The sequence below is a fragment of the Pantherophis guttatus genome, chromosome 1 (assembly GCF_059756535.1).
Source record: "Pantherophis guttatus breed Tessera chromosome 1, ASM5975653v1, whole genome shotgun sequence".
In the NCBI taxonomy this organism is placed as follows: Eukaryota; Metazoa; Chordata; class Lepidosauria; order Squamata; family Colubridae; genus Pantherophis; species Pantherophis guttatus.
Window position 1 is genome coordinate 223,795,419 of NC_142063.1, and position 23,985 is coordinate 223,819,403.

At 36.1% G+C, this 23,985-nt stretch overlaps 1 protein-coding gene across 18 annotated transcripts in view; it reads right to left on the minus strand.

Moving 5' to 3' along the window:
• Positions 1 to 23,985, minus strand: part of DST (dystonin) — a 336,699-nt gene that overhangs the window by 135,522 nt on the left and 177,192 nt on the right. For 16 of the 18 annotated variants that reach the window (XM_060689235.2, XM_087882458.1, XM_087882463.1 and 13 more), the window contains 3 exons: positions 15,538 to 15,672; positions 12,118 to 12,206; positions 11,689 to 11,824 (listed from right to left, as the gene is read on the minus strand). In XM_060689235.2, the coding sequence (XP_060545218.2) occupies positions 11,689 to 11,824; positions 12,118 to 12,206; positions 15,538 to 15,672 (360 nt within the window). Of the gene's footprint in view, positions 1 to 790; positions 1,025 to 2,738; positions 2,889 to 4,033; positions 4,253 to 5,065; positions 5,216 to 5,569; positions 10,643 to 11,688; positions 11,825 to 12,117; positions 12,207 to 15,537; positions 15,673 to 19,994; positions 22,677 to 23,985 lie in introns of all 18 variants that reach the window. The other 2 variants (XM_087882465.1, XM_060689222.2) reach the window with 1 other exon arrangement.

Consider the following 23,985-nt stretch of genomic DNA (forward strand, 5'->3'; position numbering starts at 1 on the left):
AGGCCAAGCACTTATTTTGGGGTTCAAAAAAATATAAGACAGGGTCTTATTTTCAGGGAAACACGGTACTAGTTAAGGCATCTCCAGTTGGGCAGCTTTCAGTGGTGGTATTCAGCCGGTTCGGACCAGTTCAGGTGAACCAATAGTGGCGACCTGCAGGTGGGCCTGCCCACCCACCAAGACGCTATGCCATCCTATTTAGCCACATTTTCTAAGCCATACGCATGTGTGCAAGCTGCGCGCACGAGCAAAGCACATGCGCGGAAGGCTGCCCGTGCGCACACACACTTTCGGTGCACGGCGAACCGGTGGTAAAATTATGTGAAACCCACCTCTGGCAGCTTTGGATATAAAATAAGATCCCAACAATGTATCACTTTACCCATGAAAGACCATGAAAGTTAATAAGCTGCTCAATGGTTTTCCCACATACAAAGGCATTGATGGTTTTGGCTGAACTTGACAGGAAGAAGTAGGATTTAATCACCAAATTCCCCTTTTTTTTCTACATACTCAAACCTTAATTACAATTTAGATCCCACTCTTTCTGTATTATTGTTGCTTGTTTAAGTTTCATTTGAAGCCAAAACACTCCTATGTTGTAAAAATTATTATTATGAAGGGTAAATTTAAATGATCGTTAAACTAATTGTTGATAATGCCTCTCTAGATTTCTGAAGGATAAATCCAGTGTTCAACAGCTTCAAAGTTTAGGTGGACTGTAATTTTGGCACCTTGTTGCTTTATCTATCTAATAATAGTAAGCACAAGGCCACAGAGAGAAGCAAACCTGATGATCAATAAGAACTTGAGCTGTTTGTAAGAGAGATTCAAAATGATCCACTTGAGATCTTATTTTTTCTTGCATTTCTTGGAAGCGTCGTTGTGTAGAATTTAATAGCCTCAAGAGTTGCTTGCTTTGGTTTGGGGAAAGATCTTGGGCATGTTCAGAAATGAAGAACTGAATATCAAATGCTGTGGATTCCAGTTGCAGTTTTCTACATCCAAGCTCTTTTTCTTGGCCCTGCAAATTAAGCAAAGGAAGCCAGATAATATTCTAAACAATATCAGGAATTAGAAAACCAGGATCATTAAAGATGTATCTGAGCGTGTTTCAGATTTTATTTTGTTCATGACATTGTCAAGAACAATTTATCTAAACCAACTGCTGCCAAGATGTAATGAATTACAACTCCTATCATCTTTAACATGCTATGTTTTATGATGATGAGGTTATGGGTCCAATTCACCTGGAAGTACCTCCTTGGAGAAGACTGGTTAAAAATTCTGGAATCCGAATTATATAAGACAAACAATTGGTAAAATGTTCATCACATTTAGATTGATCAAACTGGATTTTCATAATCCAGAATCTATTAATCAATACTTTGGATATTGAAATTATTCAAAACTTTAAAAGATTTAGTTAACAATGAATATTGGCATTTGATTGTATATGCTGAACATTGCTCAAATACATTAACTCACCATACTTCATGGCACTGTTTTTCAAACTTGGCAACTTTAAGATGTGACTAGGGAATTTTGGGAGTTTAAATTCGAACAACTTAAAATTCCCAAGTTTGAAAAACACTGATCTACAATATTAAACTCAACAAAAAGAATTGTAGTATTTCTCATCAGAAGCATTTATTCCCATAAAAACATTAAAGTTATAACATTAGAGCCATATTTCTCATAGTATCTGTGACACTTATCATGGAGTCCAATTTTCTGGTGAAAATTGATACTTCAAACCTATTATATTTATCTTTGATTTTAATATTCAAGCTACAGATTTTAGAATCATACTAATGAAGTTTTAACTATGCTAAAGCTGTAGCTACTTTATTTTAAATAGAAACATATGGAAAATATATAATTACTAATTTATAAAATGATATCCTTAGTATTTGTAGAGATACACATTTGGTCCTACAATGAATTGTATAGATTACTTTCTACTACAGAGCTTTATGGCTAGTATTATAATTTAGCGTAATCATTACTTTGCCACCTATACAACATATGATGCAGAGTAACTGATTCAAGCATCATTAGTAATTTGGATTATTGGTAAGTGAGAGTGATTCCAAGTTAGAATCATTTGCAATGTCCCATGTCTGGGAGCAGTGGGAGCTTGCTGCATTTGTGCCTTAAATTTGATCCTTTTCATATGTATGTGATGTCACAACACAGGTATAAAAACAATGGGGCTTGTATCACAATGGTCCAATGTTGCTTTTATTATTCTATTCCCCCATCATTCTCCCCAAAATATTACTGTCTGGAAGTATATGTAATTATCATTAACTATCGATCGGTAAATGTTTAGACCAGGGGTGTCAAACTCAATTTCATTGCGGGCCGCATCAGTGTTTCACCTCAGGGGGCCAGGGTGAGCGTGGTCAGCTCGACATCACTCGTGTCGGGGGCACCTGTGGTGGCCCAAGTGCTCTGCCAATGAAAATGGGCTCCTGGGCTCCGTTTTCGGCTGTGACGGCTACCTGCATCCCTCTGCCAGCGAAAACTGAAGGGCCCTTTTGAGCTCCGTTTTTGCTGGCAGGGGCACCGCAGGCTTGTCCTTTGCTTTTTCCAGGGTGGTCCCCCGGGCCAGATCTAAGCACCACATGGGCTGGATCTGGACCCTGGGCCTTGAGTTTGACACCCCTGGTTTAGACTCACCTGGTGGCGAGATGGGCAAGAAATAAATTTAATAAATAATAACTAATACTTGCTTTGGCTAACAGAAGCTTTTTCTTCACATCTTCCACATCACCAACATTCACCATCTTCAAATTATTTATCGTGTCACTCTTTTCAACGATCCAATCTGTGAACTCTTGAAGACTGACTAAAAGTTCCTGATGCAACACAGCGAGCTTGGCCTAAATAAAGTGTTTAAAAGACATATTTTGCTAACAGCTTTTTCCGACTTAAGAAAGATACCAGAGCGTTCCATTTAGATGAGAGCAAAAGAAAATTACTCTTATACTGTGTATGAATTTTGAAGATCTCCAAAAGTCATTTTATGTTATCAATGGAGAAACTATGAGGCGTCCCTTCTAATCCATAACATTCTTCCCCTAATACAATAAGGGAATTTTGAAATAAATATTTTTTCAATTTGAGAGGAATGGAGAGGATACAGGTGGGAGAGGAACAGAAGAAATAAAAAAGAGATGAAAGGGATAAAGTACAGTTAGTCCTCGACTTACAACAGTTCATTTAGTAACCATTCAAAGTTACAAAGGCGCCAAAAAAAGTGACCTATGACCAGGGGTGAAATCTATTTACCTTCCTTACCGGTTCGGAAGCGCACATGCCGCATGCACGTCACATGCGTGCACAGACCTTCTGCACATGCGCAAAATCTTCTGCGCATGTGCAGATGGTAAAAAAAACATTACTTCCTGGTTAAAACCAGGAAGTAATGACACCCGGTTGGGTCGCTATCAGATCGCCGAACCAACGGCCAAAATCACTACCAGACAAGGCGATCTTGTCCAATCCGGGAGCATTTCACCCCTGCCTATGACCATTTTTCACAATTATGGCCATTGTAGCATCCTCATGGTCATGTGATCAAAATTCTGACACTTGACAACTGACAATTTATGACAATTGTAGTGTTCTGGGGCCAGGTGATGACCTTTTATGACCTTCTGACAAGCAAAGTCACTGGGGAAGCCAGATTCACTTAACAATGGTGTTACTAACTTAACAACTACAGTGATTTACTTTAGAACTGTGGCAAGAAAGGTCGTAAAATCATACAAAATTCACTTAACAACTGTCTTGCTTAGCAACATAAATTTTGGGCTCAATTGTGATCGTAAGTTGAGGACTACCTGTACCTGAATTTAAAAGCGAGGTAATATCAATTTACAACTGTAAATTTGTGATCAAATATTTCATGTGATTTTATATTTTAAACTGGGGATTATTGTAAGGTAATGTCTCCAACCAGAGCTTTGGAATTGTGTGAATTTTTTAAAAATAAGTAAGTAAGTAAGTAAGTAAATGAACTTACCATTTCAGAGTCTACGGCAAAGACTATTTGCTTTGCTCGGTTTGAAGACATTTCACAGACCACAGAGAATTCCTTCTCTAAGCATTTATAGCTTTCTTTTAGATCTTCCAGTTCCTGCTGTGCAGAAACATCTGTGGAATGTAATTTCAGAAAGTCTTCTGCCAACTTCATATCTTTTCGCAAGGTGACAGCAAACCCCGCAAGTCCTGATTCAAATGCCTATATGTATAAAAAATAAAGCACCATATAGTAACATGACATGAGAATAAAAGTAGATGAATTCTATTCTTCATTCTATTAGTCAGAATTAACTAATATCAGGGCTAAAACAAATTTGTATTGCCTATCAGAAAAAAGGAATAAGGAAACTGACTCCTGGGTAATATTACCACAACTCCAGGGGTGAAATGCTCCCGGTTTGGACCGGATCACTTGATCCGGTAGCGATGGAGGTGGGTGGTTCGGAGAACCGGTAGCAAAAATATCTGCCCCCCACCATGCCCAGCTGAGCCGTGCAATAATTAGAGGCTTTCTTTTTATTTTTAAAAGCATTTTTTCTACAACCTCTTTGGCCAAAAAAACTGCTTTTAAAAGTAAAAACTGCTTTTAAAAGCCTCTGACGATCCCAGCTGAGTTGCCTGATCAGCAGAGGCTTTTAAAAGCATTTTTTTACAACCCCTTCGACCAAAGAAAAAATAGAAAAAATGGTTTTAAAAGTGTAAAAAAAAAAAAAAAAAGTTGGCCACGCCCACCCAGTCACATTACCCACCACCACCAAACCACGCCCACAGAACCAGTAGTAACAAATTTTACATTTCACTGCACTACTCCTACTAAAAATTGTAAGTTTACACATTAACCTTTCTTTACATGAAAATGATATAGTGCATAAACACATAATTCAAATAGGGGAGACCTGGATTGAAATCCTATCCCAGTCATATAAGTTTGGATCTTGTAAGCCATATACATTTGTTAAATAAACAAACATTTCTATACTAATCCTACTTTCTATGAAAATCAATAATTTACCTCTAATTGTTCAAGTTGTATTTTTAGAGCTTCCAAGTCATTACTGATGGGCTGCAGATCATCTAAGAGAAATTTCATATCTTGGACTATTATCAAGTGCCTCCTCAGGTTCTCTGTGTAGCAAGAACAGGGCTGCAGAGCACTGGACAACTGGAAACATTATTGAACAACAGGTCATTTTAGCAAAACTATTTATAAAAGCAATTCATCTGCATTTATTATTATTCCCATTAAAACGAACTCTTTACAGCTATAGTTTAAAATAAGCCTGGAGGATCAACTTAATTGTTTACCAGTGATCCTACAATACCAATAACTAGAGAACATTTACATTTCTTTATAGGGAATTTAGAATAGAATACAATAACAGAGGTGGAAGGAACCTTGGAAGTATTCTAGTCCAACCCCCTGCTTATGGTTACCCTTCAGTTTTGACATGTTTGATGAAATGGTACAGCCAAGCTACTCAAACAAAACATGAAAAACGTACAAATTGCTGCTCACCGTGCTTGTTGCCACAGATCCTGGAAAAGATTCCTTCATTTCCAAGGCATGATCACAAAAGTATTCTTCTGAATGGTATAGCTCCTTAGCTGGGTTCTTTGAGCAGGCAACTGATTTTAATTCTGAAGCATCTTTAGCTCCATCTGGGTTTGGAACTAATTGGTCAAGCTGAGAAACTATTTTCACCTGATTCCTTTCAGTCTGGTTTTTGTCGCTGATGATTCCATATTTGCCATTATTTTTAGGATTAGAATGATCTTGCTTCAGGATATCAAGGAGGAGATCAGGACTGCTATTATCAAGCCAAATATCTGGGGGAGGATTGTGTTCATTTGCACTGATGCAAAATGAATTGACCAGAACGGCTGTTTTGGCAACATTGTTTTCATCTTTGATATCAGATTGATTAGACTGTTCCTGATGCATATGATTAACTGTTTTAAATACATTTTGCATTAAAGCCCTTGTGCCAGTATAACCTAAAGATTTATCTTCCTCATTGTAGTGAATGCAGAAATCATCTATTCTGTTTTTAAGTATATTTGGTAAGGTTTCATGCAATGTAGCAGGGACATTAGACAAATGTATTTTCTGATCCTCTATTAGAGGAAAATCAAGTGAATGTGTTTCTTTCGGTGATAATTGCACATTGTTCTTGGTGGCTTTTTGTAAGAAAGTAGAATTATTATCTTGAATGTCCTCTACCTCATCATTTCTTTCACTACTGTGATTAACAAGTATTTCATGCTCATTTGGTTTTGTACTAGGACAGCTGTTACCCATAGTGCCTAAAGTATCAAAAAAGGAGCCCACTGTTTGCAAATGTTCCTTATAACCCATTCCAACTTTGTTAATTACTTCTTTAGAAGTTTTATTTTCCATAATATCAAAGCTTTCCGATTGGAGATTTTCATGATATAATTTGGAATGTCCTTCTCTTCCTTTGGTGTCATTCATTTGAATAGGTTCTGGTGTATCTGATGTCAGAATCTGGAAACTCGGTTCTTCAGAATGCTGTTTTGTTTGGGTTTTTTCAGTTTCCATTCCATTCTCTTTATTGCCTCTTTCAATTTCCAGGATGTCAGATGAAACTCCCTGTTGCAGCACTAGGATATCCTTGGTTTTGATATTTTGTGCACACTGCTTTAAGTAAGTAGAAAGATCAACTACTTCATCACTGTCAATAGTTACGTCTGTAGCCAAGCCACTAGGTTGTACAAGAGATTTAGCTTCATTTGAAAACTGATCGAGACTCGGGTTCTCCTGACATGAGGGAATAGTTTCATAAGTGATTTTAACACCCAATGAACAATTCTTTGGCAAGCTTCCATCTGATTCCCAGCTACTATCTTCCCAAAGAACTCCATTTTTATTCTGTTTCCCATCACCCATGATATCTTGTGCTAACTGTCTATCATTTAATCCATGACTTTTCTTACAACTCTCAAATGACACTGCTTTTACATCTTGCCCGATAGCCTCATTGTGCTCAGAAGGCAAAGTGTTTTGAAGAACAATGTCTGGCTCAGCCTGAACATCTTTTGTTCCAGTGGCATTCCCTGAAGCCACAGTTTGACTGCAGTATGCTTCAAACTTTCTTTCTAAGAAAGGTTCCAAAACCTTTTCAGCATCTTTCTGGCTTTCACCTTTACTTTTATCATTTGTTATACTTTGACAGTCATTGACATTGTTTCCTTTAAAACACGGTAAGCCATTTTTCAACTCTACTTGCAAGTTGCAGTCATGATGAGTAAAGTTGCCTTCTGCTGTTTTTCGAAACTGTTCTCTCTTGTCTTCTAAACACTGGCTGCCAGTGCTTATACCCTGGCACAGTGCATAATGCATTTCCATCACTTCCTCATTCTCATAATCGGTCTCATCAGAAGTATAATAATCAAAATCTACATAATCGTAACTATCAAAGTCATCTTCACTTTCCTTATCCTTATTGCCTAAGTAATTATCTACAGAAATGCTTTCTTGTTCGGTATCATCGAAATAATTTTCTTCTTCAGTACTACTCTGCTCTTGCCTACCTTGTTTTATTTCGGCTTCATCCAATTTTCTCAGGGAGGTAAAAACCTCATCTCTTTCTTTTTCCCTCCATTCCTTATCTACATTTCCAGTCCCTTCTCCCTTCTCTTCCTGAACAGTGCCTCCACTGAATGGTTTCTTACTCAAAGTTTCAGGTGTATCATCATTATCCAATTGACCATTGGAGCATAGAAAACTCTCCTCTTTCTCATGCAGAAGATATTTTGATGCTTCTTCTATTGGTTTATCTACAGCAATTTTAATACACTGCACATCATCACTGGCTTCTGGAATAATAGTTCCCTTATCTGTAGAGGACCTACCCGTATCAACTTCAGCCGTATTATCAACAATATCATCACTATGATAATTATGTATGCTGCCATCTTTATGCTGAGCTATATCACAAAGGCCTTGACTATCTCTGTATTCATTACTACTTCCCAAATGTGGAATGATACATTTTCTTTCATCCTGTGTTTCACTAGGCTTACTATTGCTGCCTTCTAGAAGTAAGCTATTATCATTCACAGATGGTTCATTAAGTAATCTAAGAGGGCTATCTATATTGACAGGTGAGCCATCAAGAAATCCAGAACTGATTCCTGCCAATGTTGTACCAATATTGCCTTCCACTGGAAGGCCAGTATGAGTGATAATAATATGATCTATCTGAAAGGGCTCAATATCACATTCTGATGGTGGAACTCTATAAGATTTAGTACAATAATCATGCAAAGTTCTACTATCTATGTTACTCTCATTTACAGGTTTGTCACTGATATTAATATTGCTCTCCAGAGATTCATTTCTTTCAGTTTTAATCTGTTCCTGATTTATCAAAGCGATGTTGTCTTTCAGTGGTTGATCATCCTTAGAAAAATTATTTTCCATCACAGATGTCCAATGGCTATTCATACAACTATCTAATAATAGGTTATCAGGAGTAGGCTCTCTAGGTTCCAAAGGAGATACTCTGTAATTATTATTATGGGACGCAGCAATGATGTTAGCATCTGACTGTAATATCCGTTTTTCATTACAAGCCCCTAATTCTTCCTGAGTAGGCTCTTTTAAAGATTTATCTCTAGTTTTCACAGTGGTAAGTAAACTATTCTTGAAATTAACTTTTTCTTCATCTTTTATTAATATAATTTCTTCATTATCCTGAAGAAAGTGAGGTGAACATTCCTCAGTGTTGTTTGGTTGTTTTCTTCCATTAATAAATGCTGAAGGATTATTTATATCCAAAACATTATCTAAGTTACCTAAAAGGTTTTCATTGCCACTCTCATTTTCCCTGTCTATCATGCATGTGCCAACTTCATTTCTGCTTAAAAGAAGATTTCCTTGCAAATGCTTATCAAGGGACTCTTTTGCCTCATCAGCTTTAGCACATGATTGGTTAACTAAATTCTGGTGAACTTTTTGAAATTTCCCCCCATTATTGTTGCTAAGCATACTTTGGATACTTGTCTCTTGACCTAAAGCATTGCCAGTAACAGAGTTAAGTATTATATTTTTAGGCAGTTGCTCAAGATATGGACCCTCCCTATTTTCAGAAGATTCACAAAATTGTTCTTCAGTTCCAACTGTAATGCATTCACGGTTCTTGTCATCCATTAACAAACTGGCAGCCTCATTTAAGTCACCACAATGCAACAAAAGTCTCTGGCCTGTATTTGCATCCATATAACTGTTTATCATTAGGTAAGACATGAATAGCTTTTGATTCTGTTGTGAGTGGTGACTTGTGGGTTTGCTGGTGTTCAGATGTTCAATGTCCTTTCTTTGTTCACTCTGTGTAGATGAATGGAATTCATAAAACGAGAAACATCTTGCAGACCTTTTCAATGGGAATGGCACATTATCCCCATTCGGCAATTCATCAGGAAGAGTAATATTACTCAAAATGGATAAAATGTTACTATCTATAATTCCTTGCTGGGCTGCATTATTTAAGCTGATTACTTCAGAAGTTTCTGGAATATATAGTGCTGCTATTTTTTGCCTCCCATCTAAAATTTTGCAGGCCAGTTCGTTAGATATCATGCCTTGATGCAAAGATATAGATACAGGGAATATTTCACCACTGTGTGGCCAAACGAGTCCTAAAAAACCTTGCTGTGCCTCTAACACCAGCAAGGCACAAGTAGAAGAGATCAGGTTGCACTGCACAGCTTCATCTACAGTCAAACGTTTCGGGGAGTTCGGTGATAGGATTCCACCTGTTTGAACTTGACGAGTCAAAAGAGCACAGGCAGTATCTTGATCTATAACTCCTTCTCTCATTGCTTCTTCGACAGTCATCCTGTGATCTGAATTGGGATCAATTATGCCCCCAGAAAGTAGCTGAGCATCTAACAGCCTGAACATAGTCTCCTTCTCTATGAGTCCTTCATGAGCTGCCCTCATAACAGTTATTTTCCTTCCGCACGTTAGTGTTATTTTGCTTCTTTCTTGAAGAGCCACTGGTAAAAACCTTAAGCTTGTTTCTTTGTGTACGACAGTTCTTTCAAGCAATTCCTCAAATGATAACTTTTCTGCAGTATTGGGATCAATAAGTTCTCTAGATCTGTCCTGGCTTTCTAGGATCTTAGCATATAGCGCGCCAGAAATCAGGTTCTTTTGGAAAGTTTTGTGCAAAGTTAGTGGTTCTTCTGTGCCGGCTATTTTTAGGTATCCTCCAGAAAGCTGGATCTCAAGAATTTTAACAGCCAAAGATTCTGAAATGATTCCTTGCTCCAAAGCAGTCACAACTGGGATTGTGGTTGCACTCAGTTGCAAAATAACCTTCTTAGCGTTCTGCAAACCTTGCAATTCCGATGCAACTTGTTCATCAACAAGTTTAAGGGTCTTTGCTTGTTCAAGATCAAAATTCTTTCCCAAGGTAGGTGAAATTAAACCAGATAAAATAATCTGCCTCTGAAGTAATTGGATTCCAGTGTCATAGTCAATAAGGCCTTTATAAATTGCCTGGAAGATTGAAAACATCTCTCCGGTAGTCGGATCAATGATGCCAGCTATGACTTTGTCTACCTAAGAACATAAAAATACATTTTTTTTCAGTATCCAATAAATATTAAAACATGAAATCTCTGAATTTAAATACTTATCTGTAGACAGCAATAAAAATAATTTACTTACCAGATTTGGAGCAAGACTGTGAATGTTAGCAAGTCAATGCAGAAATGATCTATGTCAGTGATTCAACTGCACATGGTGTGATACAAGATTGAGACATGGCATGCATCAGCAAACCAAAAGTCTATGTTCTGCACACATCAACAAGGTTAGTGGAATACAAGAGCCAATGGTCATAGAGTGAGAGAAAAAGACACGTTCCTGGAAGACAAACTGTCATGCCATCTATGTGGTTGGTGAGAAGTTAAGGATATTCAGAAAATAGTGATACCAATAGTCATGCTACTCATGTTTACAGCATACAGCACTTTTATGTCGACACCACTGTAACCACCTAAATGCATTGCAACTGGTTTGCATTGAAAGTCATCCATTAGAAACACTTAATACACATGTGAAAGATATGTTTTTTCATATATTAAATATATTTATATATATTGCATATATTAACTGACATTTTGTAATACTTTTTACAGATCATGATAGGCCTTAAAGGTATTTATCTCACAGTTAGTGAGAGCGCCCTTTCAAAAGTATGTAACCAGCTGAAATTTAATGAACTTTTGAAATAAATATACAAAGCAAGAAGTATAATCTACCAAATTTTTGCAGGGTGTCAGGGTTCTGAAACAGAATTTGTAAAAGATGGGTTTTAAAAAGAAAGGTAAGTGATGTATGATTTTTTTTTGTTCTTAGTTCATGCAAGACACAAATTTAAAGATTTATTCATATATGTATGACTATATCTTCCTTTTTATATATTCAGTAATAATTCTTATTACACAAAAAATACTGAAAATTCTCCTTTAGTCTTCCTTTTGTCCGATGTACACAATTTAATGCAGGATTTAAAAAAATAGTATTAATATACAATTCAATACCCATGCAATAAGTAAGGTTTAGACCATACATGACCATCAGTAATATAGGTTTTAGGCTACCTTTGCATCCATGTTTTCATCTTCTATATTTCTTTCTTCCTCCAACTGTATCAAACCTTCATTGGATAAGAGTTTGGAACACTCTTGCAAGGACTTTATATGATTTTCCATTTCGTTTTTCTCATCATTTGTCATTCTATAATACAAATTAAAGGTACATATGTGATTTTCAAAAATAGATTGCAATAGCATAGAATAAGAAGCCATGATTCTGATAAATCTTGGTTTACCAACAACCTGAACACTAGGATGGTTCACAACAACATTCCAAAAGCACTTTGGTATAGGAAAGACCAAAGTTCCTTTTAAAATTAATTCAAACCCCTTTTCTTAAGTTTTAGAAACTATACGATTCAACATATCAAAAGACTAGATGCTGTTATAAAGGTTGAAATAGCATCATTACATTTCAAAATAAGTGTAACGTACTTGTCACCATGTTTTGCTAAAAATATCTGTGTTCCTTGCAAAGCCTCTGATAGCTGTTCTTTCTTGGCTGATAATTCATCAGAAGAAATCTAGAAAATAAGATAGTACATTCAAATATCTACAAGGCTCTTATAACAGACTTAAAATGTACTTTAAGCAATATAAAATATTTTAAGATTAAGCAAAAAAAGATGTGTATTTGAAGTATATTCAGATTTGATATTAATACAGAATAGATTGCCATGCCTGCTTTGTCCCCGAATTAATTTCTTGTTTTTGAACAAGCCAGATCATACTGTGTGTACATATACAGACACACATATACACATACAAAAATAAGCCTCTCATAGATGTGCTAAGATGGGCATTCTTGTATCTTTTTTCCTTGGGAACAGAAGCCAGGAACTTAAATCAAAACTTAGAACTGAAATACCCTAACATATGCTTAATTAGGAGAGCAATCGCACAGATAATTTAACAGGAAGCAAAAACAGTGAATTATGTATGTAAAGAAATATTAAATAAATAAGCATGTACTAATTATGCCTCTAATTTTTTTCCCTAAACTGTTCTGGTTTTTGCTTTAGGTGGCTTTTAGGTAAGCATATATTGTCAAGTGAGAACAGGCTGATTATTTATTTGTATTTCACCTTTATTATTTTTACAATTTTATTATGATACTAAAGTGAACACACTCAATATTCGACCTATAGTTGAAGATAATTATGCATCTCAAAAGCTTATTTCTAGTTTTGTATTTTTTACATTAGCTGGAGGAATATAATGCATCACCAGGCAGAATTTTTGTTTACCTGTTTGGGGGAGGTGGAATGCAGGAATTACTATGACAAATTAGGATTTTGATATTTCATTTATGACTGATTCTAAGTCAGGGGTTGTAATTTATACCAATCATCAGTTCTTCTTAGTTAAAAACAAAGATTGAATTAACTTTGACAAATCTTTTCCCAAAATGGACTGGAGCCAAGTCAAAGATGTAATTTATCAAACACCTTCAGACCTCGGACATATTAATAAAAACTCTTTTTGAAGATCAAACTACAACTTTCCCTTTGGGGTTCAATTCTGAGATACACATAATCTTTTCTACTGGAATTTTTACTTCATGGCTACTATAAGCCTATCTTGGACATAGCTTGAAAATGAAGAACATTAACATGAGATAGAAGAACTTGTAGATCTGAATGACTAAGCTTTTATTTGCTATTCTCCAGTCTTCTTATCTTTAATTCACTTTTGCCTAATGTGACTGACAGAAGCAAAACATTAGATGAGGTGCAGTCTAAGTGCAATTGAAAGCTTATGCAGTTCATAAGCTTTTCAAGTGTTCAAATTAATTTAAAATTATTATAGTAATTGAGAAATTGCTCAGAGCACTAAGTGGAATATTTCATTCATTGTGGAAGGACACTATCCACTAGGTGCCTACAGCAGTCATAAAAATATATGCTAAAAGAATACTTGCTGTAGTTCCAAATATTTTTCTTACATAACCTAACAGTTCTACTAAAAGACCTAATAACGTCATATAAATAAAGGTGGAAACAGCCCATAGCCATCCACAATCCGTATTACTACTGAAAGTATTTCTTTGTAAATGACACTCTGTCAAGAGATTAGATTCTTACTATCCTTATCATGGTACATCACAACATTTACTTCAGAAAGCTGGGAGACAGTCCCTCTTAAAGAAGGGGCAGAAGAGCAAAGGAATATCCTTGTTTGTTAACACTGGAAGTAGCTACATCTTTCTAGTTTCTAAAAAATGACTGTCCTGAATGATCCAGGTGAGCTAATTAAGGCACTAAAATAGACTCTTTGGATTGCTCATAGTGACAATCCGGGGCTATTCTCACAGGCCATGTTTTTTTTTTTTAAGCCACTCCCTTTTTCTTTTGTTTCTCTGAATGCTCCCAGCACTGAACTATATTTTGAAACTAAGGTATGAGGATGAATATAAAAATGTTCTCCTGATGGCTAATTCTGAGACGTCTGCACTGAACAGTCTGATATACGGAGCACAATGAATATTCCTTGCTATCATAATATTGGTTCAATATAATCCTGAAGGGAGAAATCAGCAGGGGTAATAGCCAAACAAATAATCATCTCTTTAATTACAATATCCATGATGACATTGTTTTGGATTTTTCAAAAGAAAAATATCAAGCTTACTTTCTTCTGACTATAACTGCTAAGATTTAAGATGAAATTTGAATCCAAATCTATAAAATATGCCTCCGTTACAGTAATATTCACTGAATGGATAGAAACTAGTTAAAAATCTTCTACTCATGCAAAAATCTGTAAGTATATCTAGCAAAAATATATCTATAATGCTTCATTCTTGGTTGAGAACTATTTTCTGAGGGAAACTTAGAATTAATATGTTCAATTTATGTATTAGGTAAAATTTTAAATTTTAACAAAAGGATATTTTAATTTAGTGTAAATTTAACTTGAATGGATTTTAGCAGAGTTCACACAACATTCTATGCTATGATTTGTTTACCCAGATGTTGCTGAATAAATCAGAAGAAGCTGGGTTCGCAGACCATACTCTCCTTAATATGAAGGTTGATTCTTCCGAGGTTATGCAACAGAAACCAGTAATGTTAGATATGTGCTTCCTGTTATTTTGTTGGCCCTATGACAATTCCATGGACTGCTAAACTGTACTTTCGAATATACTGTTCTTTACTAAGAGTGGCAACATGTGATTCACATAACCAACAGGCCCTCCATGGTTAAAAAAAACCACATGACACCCCAAAATTCACGTCTTTAAAAAAAAAACCTGCCCTCCCCACAAATCATCCAACTAGGTTGACAGGGTTGGCCCTGACACTCTGGAGACATAAGTTATTTTAGCAGTCATAACCCCTGTACCCCTCATTCCAGGTAGTTTCTTTCTTTTTCTTTTTCTTTTTCTTTCTTTCTTTCTTTCTTTTTCTTTCTTTCTTTTTCTTTCTTTCTTTCCTCCTTTCCTTCCTTCCTTCCTTCCTTTCGCGCAGCCACTTGCCAGATACCAGTTGAATTGAGCAGGTGCCTTCATGGCCCATTTCCAAAATCATACATCGACATGTTTTCTCTAAATGTTCACTACTTTATGGAATCATTACAAGTTTATTCTTTGAGAAAAGTGATGTATAAATCTAAGTACTAGTATAGTTGAATATAAATTTTATGAAAATTTGAAACCAAAGGAGAATGTTATTGGGACTGATATAGGGCATACAAAGAATCTTGCCTGAGACCCTTCAGCTTGCTGGTATGAAGAAATGAAATAATGTGCACGAGCCACAGTTGACTCCTTAGTAGAACCACAGACATGCAAAAATAAAACATTACAGATCCATGCAGCTGTTTATTACATACACTGAAGCAATGTTTTAATACCTGCTTCTTAAGAAAATCTGCTTTTTCAGCCCTTTCTCCGCTGCCTTTGTTGAGGCTCCTTGTGATTTCTGTAACCCATTTCAGTAAGTCCCCAGTTTTTTCAACATGTTCTTTCTTTTCTTCTTCCATTGATTTCTGATGAACAATGGGCATTACAAATACAGAAATATTTAAAACTGCTGAACATTAAACAATAGGTACAGACCAAACATAACTATTCTGTTAAGAAATGTATTGTCGAAGATGCCAGAGTTAAATAAACTTTATTTTTATCCCAGTTGCTGCTGTATCATTATGTATGGATTAAAGGGGGGGGGGAGATTAATATTTTTTTAAAAAATCAACCTTTATTTGAAGGTTTTTTTTTTTAAAAAAATCAGGATAGTCATTATGATACATATGAACACATTCTTCTATACAGAGCTGATTCAATGCGTATGACAGAAACCGTTAGTCTCCTAACAATGGGAAGGAAAACTTTTATTAGTTAAACTGCAGCTTTTGCATTAGCTATAAACTCACACCTGATATCATGCAGTTAAAGAAGTTATCACATTTCATTAATATAAAATACCTAAAACCCTTCCCATAGACAAAATATCATACAATTTTTATTCAGCAGGCGATAATTGATCCATCAGAAAGGAACCCGTTTGACAGTTGTATAGCCATCTCCACTGATAATTTAAGGCTCCAATTAGAAGCAATGTAAAGACTCAAGTGCCAAAATAAAGAGAAAAATTCATTTTAATTGATATAACAGGAGTATAAAATGGTCCTTAAATTTTTTGACTGACCAATCTTAAATATTTAAACTACGATATAGGCCTCAGTGAATATAACTCATTATCAAGTACTTAAGATTGTACTACCTTACTTTGACAGACTCAGCTTAATGGAAATTTGCATCTTTTACCCTTTTTAATATATATTTTTTTCTTATAATTTGTCTATGAACCTCTGCAAGTTTATAATTCCATGTTTTACTATTCCCTGAAAATGGGCAGAAGTAGTTATGAAAATAAACATTTAAGTGTCATTATGAGAGAGTCTACACACTTAGCTCTCTACTGTACTTAACTTTGGTGGAAATCCTAAAATTCATGATTTTTTAATAACTTACACTGATTTGATTACAATGGAATATATTTTTTAAAAAAATAAATTTAAAAAGTTCAGCTGGAATGGCAAAAACCAGATTAGAATGAAGTGAAACATATCAATATAATTCATCTTTTTATAAGCTACTATTTTTATTTATAGAAAACAACAGCAACTGAAGCACAATCCAATCATAACTGAAGTACAGTTGCATTATGAGAAAAATTAAGCATGAATTTAAATCTTCCACAGAAACCAGTAAAACATAGAAATATCTAAATTTTATTGTGTTCTAAGGTTACAAGCATAGAGCAATACGAGATTTAGAGTATGCAAACAACCATATATAAGCAAAGCCAAACTGTGTTGCAAGGTTCAGGGATTGAGTGATTTTTTTCCCTCCACCATGTTGTACAATTATATAAGTGGGAATTATTTCTATGATGTGACAGTTTGCTCCCTTACCACAGAATGGAACTTTGTTCCAACAGAAGAGAATATTTATAGCTCAGGGTTGAACTGTGGAGTCCTTGGTGCAGTCTTTGAACTTGGCTGTAAACTTGCAAACATTCAAACTACCCAACAAGATAATGTCATCAGTGCTAGTGATTGTGGGGTATGCTCCCTGTTTACTCTTAAGAATAATCTGTTGTTACAAAAAAATTGTCTCAAAAAATAAACGGCTAGGTTAGTTTAATTACTGGGTAGAATAATAAAGCCTTGATATACCTGAGGTGATCAGCTCTGAGGCTTCTAGCAAGCGTAGCCCTGTATGGCAGTCAAAAATAGCTCCCTGGAGAGCTTCCTGATAGGTTAATTGCTTTTTTGTCTTAGGGCACATCAGGCTTTTTATGTAGAATTTATCATCTTGAGTTTTTGTGGCAGTAACAGCATCAATTAGGCCATTCTTGATGGCATCCTCCATTGACAATCTAGAATGAGAATTGGGATCTATCAACCCACCTGTCAAATGCTGATATTCCAAGCAGCGAGTGCCTACTTCTTTGTCTAGAAGGTTTTTATTTATTGCTTCGGTGACTGAGACAATACTGTTTGATAAAGGGTGCTTAATGCCAGTGAAGACCAATTCACATTGCTGAAGGTGTTTAGCACATGCCTCATCAATTAACTCCCTTTGTAAGGCTTCTGACACTGGGTACCTCTTTCCAGTCAAGGGATCAATTACCCCTCCTGTGCAGATTTGAGCCTCCAGACACCTCAGCGCAGTGTTCCTGTCCACCAGGTTTTTGCGAGAAGCTTTTGCAATAGCCATTCTTTCATTTGTCTCAGGCAGCCAGACCCCGGCAATGGGACTATGGAGATCGATATGTGGCTTGGAATTGGTCAACAAAATGTCACCAAGCTCACTAGCTGTAAGATGCCCTTCCTTGTATTTACTGACTGACACTCTGTCTATTTTGCCAGCAATTAAGGCCTCATCAATATTGAACTGCAGCCCCGTTTTCAGGTCTGTCAGAACAAAGTAAGAATTTCCACTGGCATCAAAGCACGTGGACTCTTTCCACTGAAATTCCTGTCTAGATAGCTCAAGGTATGTACTTTTGTCTATCAGGGACTTTTTATATGCCTCATAGGAAGTCATTTCCGCACCGGTGTTAATGTCAACCACAGATACCTTATGAATCTTTTCTGCAGATGGAGTGCTTATTTTCCTCTCCCCAACAGGAAGCAGGAAGCATTTGCTAGCTACATCAAGCACACACAATTTCAGCAGGTCATTATAATACATGGCTTGCCTGTTATTGGGATTCTCAAAGCTTTTTTTGTTACTGGAAGGTTCGTGTAAATATTTCAACATTGTGTTATTCAGCAACCCTAGCTCCACTGCAATCTCGGGAGAAATTCGGACGCTTCTGACAGGGTCAATGACTCCCCCAGTGGCAATCTGAGCTTCAAGAATATTTTTGCCTTTTTGCCTTTCTAAGATTCTAGCTTCCACTGCTTGGTAAACAGACAGCTTTTTCCCAGAAAACAGATAACCTAAAACTGCCTTTTCTGCCTCCAGAAGCCTGGTTTTCCATTCATAATCTACCAGTCCGCTGATGACCGATTCATCTACTGAGAATTTTTTACCAGTTATGGGATCAATGATGAAACCTGTGGCAACCTGAGCTTCTAACAATGCTAGAGCTGATGTTTTATCAATTACTCTTTGTTTAGCTGCAGAAGCAAGAGAGATCTTGTTTTTGCTAGCTTCTATGTACAGCCCAGCTACTGCAGTAGGCTTTGTTAAAAAAATCTCAAGGTCTTTTTGCACCTCAGCAATGGCCTTCTTCCCTGAGTGGAGCTGTCCAGCTGTGGTCAAGTCTAGAAGCTTAACTTCAATCAACTGCCTGGCATTTACTTCCTCTCGGAGGCCTTGAAATTTTATTTTATCATATTCAGTAGGAATCTCCTTGGCTTGCTTCTCCTCTAAGGCAGTACTGATCTTTGAAACATCTTCACTTCTAAACCCTTCTGATGCTCTGTATCCCTCAAGAAGTCTTCCTTCATTACCAAATGTCTTGCCATTTTCTTGATTATATGTAGAAGCTTCAGCATGTACACCATACTGCTTGCTGTTCACTATCTGTAAACAGGAATTTTTTTTAACATTGTGAAGGATATTATATTTAGAAAGCAACATCATGTATTACAGTAAGTGGGAGGGAGGAATGCAGAATACAAACAGCAAATAAGCATCAGCCAGTTTATTAGTACTGACAATACAGAAGCTATATGAGCAAGAAAGCTGAATGGAAACACAGAAAAACAATAGAAAAAGAAAGAATATGCTTTAGTGCCTACGATTTAAATATTGCAACTGGTGATCTTTACTCCAGCTAATAGGTAGGTGTCACGATCCACAATAGTCGGACTGTAGCCAAAACTAGACATTGGTGTGTCCAAGGGAAAGTCATCTTTTACAAAGTACAAAAAAATCTATTTAAAAAATCTAAAAGGACAAAATACAAGCTTAGTGAAGAGTGAAAGTGCCACACAATAGAAGTGATAACTGGAAGAGAGGGAAAACATGCAGGGGGTTGAGGTGGGATTAGTAGAGAATCCTGAACAGAAACTTTTTTAGGAAGGGGCATTTTTGTTGCAAATCTCATAATGTAGATGTTGATTTGAATTGTGAGTATTTATCTTTCTAATAATATATACACATTTAGCATTTTTAGCCAGACATGTAGGTGGAAAGTACATCTAAATAAATATGTTTTTTCTACGGATCTGATGCCACCTTTTAAATAACTAACTTTAACCTTCAGTAGAAGAAAAGAAAAGTGCTAAAGAATGCTTAAAGGCAGAAAGTACAACGAAGGCCATAAATATCAAATTGTATGGTGTACCTCCAGCGGATGCAGTTGTTTCCCTAATCCCATTTCATAACTTTCTTCATGTCGTGAATTGAGGAATTTGCCATCTCTCAAGTTATCTATTTCTGATAATCTTGTAGCGGGTTTGTTGTTATCAATGCTGATTTCAAATTGTGTACTTGTTTGGGAAACATACTCCGAATAGGATTGTTGGTTTACTCCACTTCCCAAAGAGTGAGCGATTCCAGACATCTGGAATGGCTTTTCTCGTGGCAATGAATCAGTGGAAACCATTTGCAATTTCTGAGCTAGTAGCTGTTCAGATTTACAACCTGTGCTGCTTATCTCAGTTTGCCTTCTTCTTAATAAAGGAGAAGTATTTGTACAGACTTTACGTTGTTCAAAATCTCTCAGAGAGGCATCTCCCAAGTAACCATAGTCAAGTCCTTTCAATCCAAAGTCCAACTGGACATTCTTTTTGTTGATCTCGTTCTGAAACAAACGCAACTGATTGCAGTGCTCTCTTTTCTGCAGATCTATTTGGTGCTTCAAGTGTTCCATTGTTCGTTTCTGCATTTGGAATTCCTCTTCTAGTTTGCGGTACTTCTGCAAATGTTCCATTTCTGCATGTTTCCCTTGTTGGAGCTGATCACGGCATTTTTGAAGTCTGTTCTGCAAATCTTCAATCTGAATCTGATACATTCTGATGTTTTCTTGAGCCATGTGTTTCTCTTGCTGTAAAGTGATGCATTCCATCCTTATGCCTGAAATGTCATTTTCAGCAATGTTGTGCGATTCCAAGAGTTTATCAAATTTCTTCTTAAATTCTTCGGCAGAATGCTTGTATTTAATTGACTCTTCCTGGAGCAATGCCATCTTTTTACGTGCCGTTTGCTCATCTAAAGTCTTCTGGTGGAAATCATCTTGCAACTTCTTTATCTTATTGTTGAGTTCTTGAATATGAGCTTGTTGCTGCTGGATTTTCTGCTCATTCATTTTAATTTCCATAGCGAATGTACTCACCTGAGTGTTTAAGTTTCTTAGCTCCATCTCAGTATTCATGTTATAAGTGATATCCCTGTCGCATTTCTGCTTATACTCATTAATTACATCTTTTGCATTGACTAACTCATCTTCTAATCTCTTGATTTTATCCAAGTGCTCTTGCTCAATTATGATCTGTTTGTGCAGCTCTTCATTTGTAACACGGAGCTGCTCCTTGAAGCTATCAACCAAAGCTTTTAATTCGTCATTTTTCCTGTCAATAATCTGTCTCTCCAGAACTATCCTCTCTGATTCAGTGTGCACTTCAGTCATCATAATTTTAGTTTCACTATTCCACCTGGTAAGCTCCTCCACCTTTTGCTTTAATTTTTCTACCAAGTGATTACTGTCGGCTAAGTCATCTTTCAGTCTTTGAATAGTCAGCTGGCTCTCTTTTTCTTCTCTTGTTTTTTGAAGCAATTGCTCCTGCAGTTTTCTAAATTGCTCTTGCAGATTGCTTGCTTCCCCTTTACATGATATAGTTCTCTGTTCAGCTATCATTTTCTCTTGTTGAAGAGAGGCAATCTGTGAACGCAACTGCTGAGCAATAATTTCGATTTCTGTGTGTGTCCTTGTCAATTCCTCCAGCTCCCTCTTTAACTGTGCCTTTTCCTTTTGAAGTGACCTCAAGTCTTCTTGATAATTCATATTAATTCTTTTAAGTTCCATGGATTCTTGCATTATTTCTTCAGCTTTACATGTGGCTTTCTGCAGCTGCTTGTCAAGTTCTTTTAGTTGTTCCAAGTAACCTTGCTCAACCAGCTCTTTTTGGTCCAACTCTATTTTAAGGCGTCTGAGAGAATGATTGGCTTCATCTAGTTTTTCTTTTAATAAACGAGCTTTTTCTTCAGAGGATGCATTCTGTAGCTCAAGTTCATGAAGTTCGTATTTTAAATCCTTAATTATTTTTTCAGACTTCTTGTTGGCTACTGTTAGTTCATCTACTATTTGTTGGAATTCCTCTATGTTCTTTATGTCTTGTTTTTCTCTGAAAATGTCTGCGCAAGTTTCTCTTCCTATTATAGTAATTTGCCTTCTGATGTCAGTTATTTCCTTTTCTCTGAACTTGTTTTTCACTGAACTACCTTGCAGCTCGAGATCACGTTCCATTTCCTTAATTAGTTTCAAAAGCTTCTCTTCTTCAGCTGTTTTTTTCTTCAGCTCTTCCATTAAAGCCTTTTTTTGCTGCTCCAGGTCCTGAAGGCTTGTGTCTTTCCTTTTTAAATGTTCTTCAAAGGTTTTTCGAATCATGTTGCTTTCTTCAAGTTGAATTCTGAAAGCCCTAAGATTTTCTTCAACCGCATTTCTTTGAACCTCAGCTTTCAAAGTGAGCTGTTTCACACGTTCTAACTCCTGTTCTGCAGCTTCTTTCTCTTTAAGGACATCCTCTAATTCCATGGAAATTCGCTTCGCTTCTTGCTCAGCCTTAACTTTCTGAAGACAAATCTCTTCAGTTTTCTTCTGCTGCTTCTTTAATTCCCTTTCTGCATCTTCTTTGGCTTTTGGAAGTTCTTCCTCCAGCTGCAGCTTCTGTTTCCTTATCTCCTCCATAACCTTCTCAAGTTCACTTATTCTTGCCATAAGTTTCTTGTTCTCATTCAACACTGCTTTCTGCTGTTCTTCCAGGTTAGAAAATTCCCCACGTACAAGGGCCTCCTTGTTTTTCAAGGTCTTAAAAGTAAAAGAAGAAAGAAGTATTACAGTTTGTTTTAAAGCAGTACTGAAACGTATTGAAATGGTTAACACATGGTTGCAAATACTTACACTATTACCTACAGCATATTTCAGCAACACAGACTGCTGCCCACCACCACCACTGTCCCACTCAGAAAGACACCACAAGAGGAAAGAAAAAGCTGCAGTGAGGAGTCCACCAACTGATGTCCTCAAGAAGAATTCTCTGCTCATTCAGGACAAGAGCTGTTCAAGGATTGGAAGTTTCTGCCCCAAAGCAGACTTGCATGTGTCTCTGCTTGAAAGCTAATGTGGAATAACTTCTCAGCAATAAACATCATGCAAGGAAAAAAAAAAGCATTTTGGCATGTTAGGGTTAGTTGAATACGAAAAGAAAAGTTTTAGTGCATAGGACAATTCTTGATTCAGTTTGAAAATACTTTCATAAACCTGATAGCCCTGAAAGCTGATTGAATTAGGGAATAAGCATATCTTTCTACTATAATAATCATTATTAATTTTTAAATTATTTTTAATAATTTAATTATTAATAATCCATGTAATAAATTTTTGTCATTTTTTCTCTATCCAAATGAAAACAGAAGAACCTTATTCTAAAATTGTAGAGGGTTTTTTTTTCATGTATATAAACCAGCACAAAGGTGCCAGTGCAAAGTCACCTTTACCCACTTCTGCTTCACTATTTAACAGAGTCACATTCAATCAAAAAACTATTTAAATAGAACTGAATTTCCATCATATCTCAAATGATTGTGATAAAATTTTACTTTCATATACAATTTCTAAAGAAACAGTAACATGTTGCAGCACTATTTTTAAAATTTCATAATTATAGTTCCACTGTAAACCTTTAATTCTGGATGCACAGGATACAACCAAGAGTGTTTTTGTTAAGAGTTTGGATCTTGACTATTCAGAGTAAATCCACTGAAATTACAATTTTATTTATGCATAATATAGGATTCACATTGCAAATATAAACCAATTATAAATAAATGATTAGGCAAATCCACCACATAATTTTTATAAACCTTACAAGGCCATTTGGAATTAGTTTGAAAGCAGTTAAACACAGGCATCCTACGACTATACTGTTCTAGGGAATGATCTTTATGATGGTTTCAAATTTAGATTTCTGACAGAAAATCACACTTTTTTGGCATAATCTCTGTAGGTTAGTTGCCCATCTCTTAATTTTAATTTCATTTTCCCATCAAAGATTCTACCAATGTTTATTATTTTTATTTATCGCTTCTCTTTATTATTTCTCATTGTGGTTTTTTTT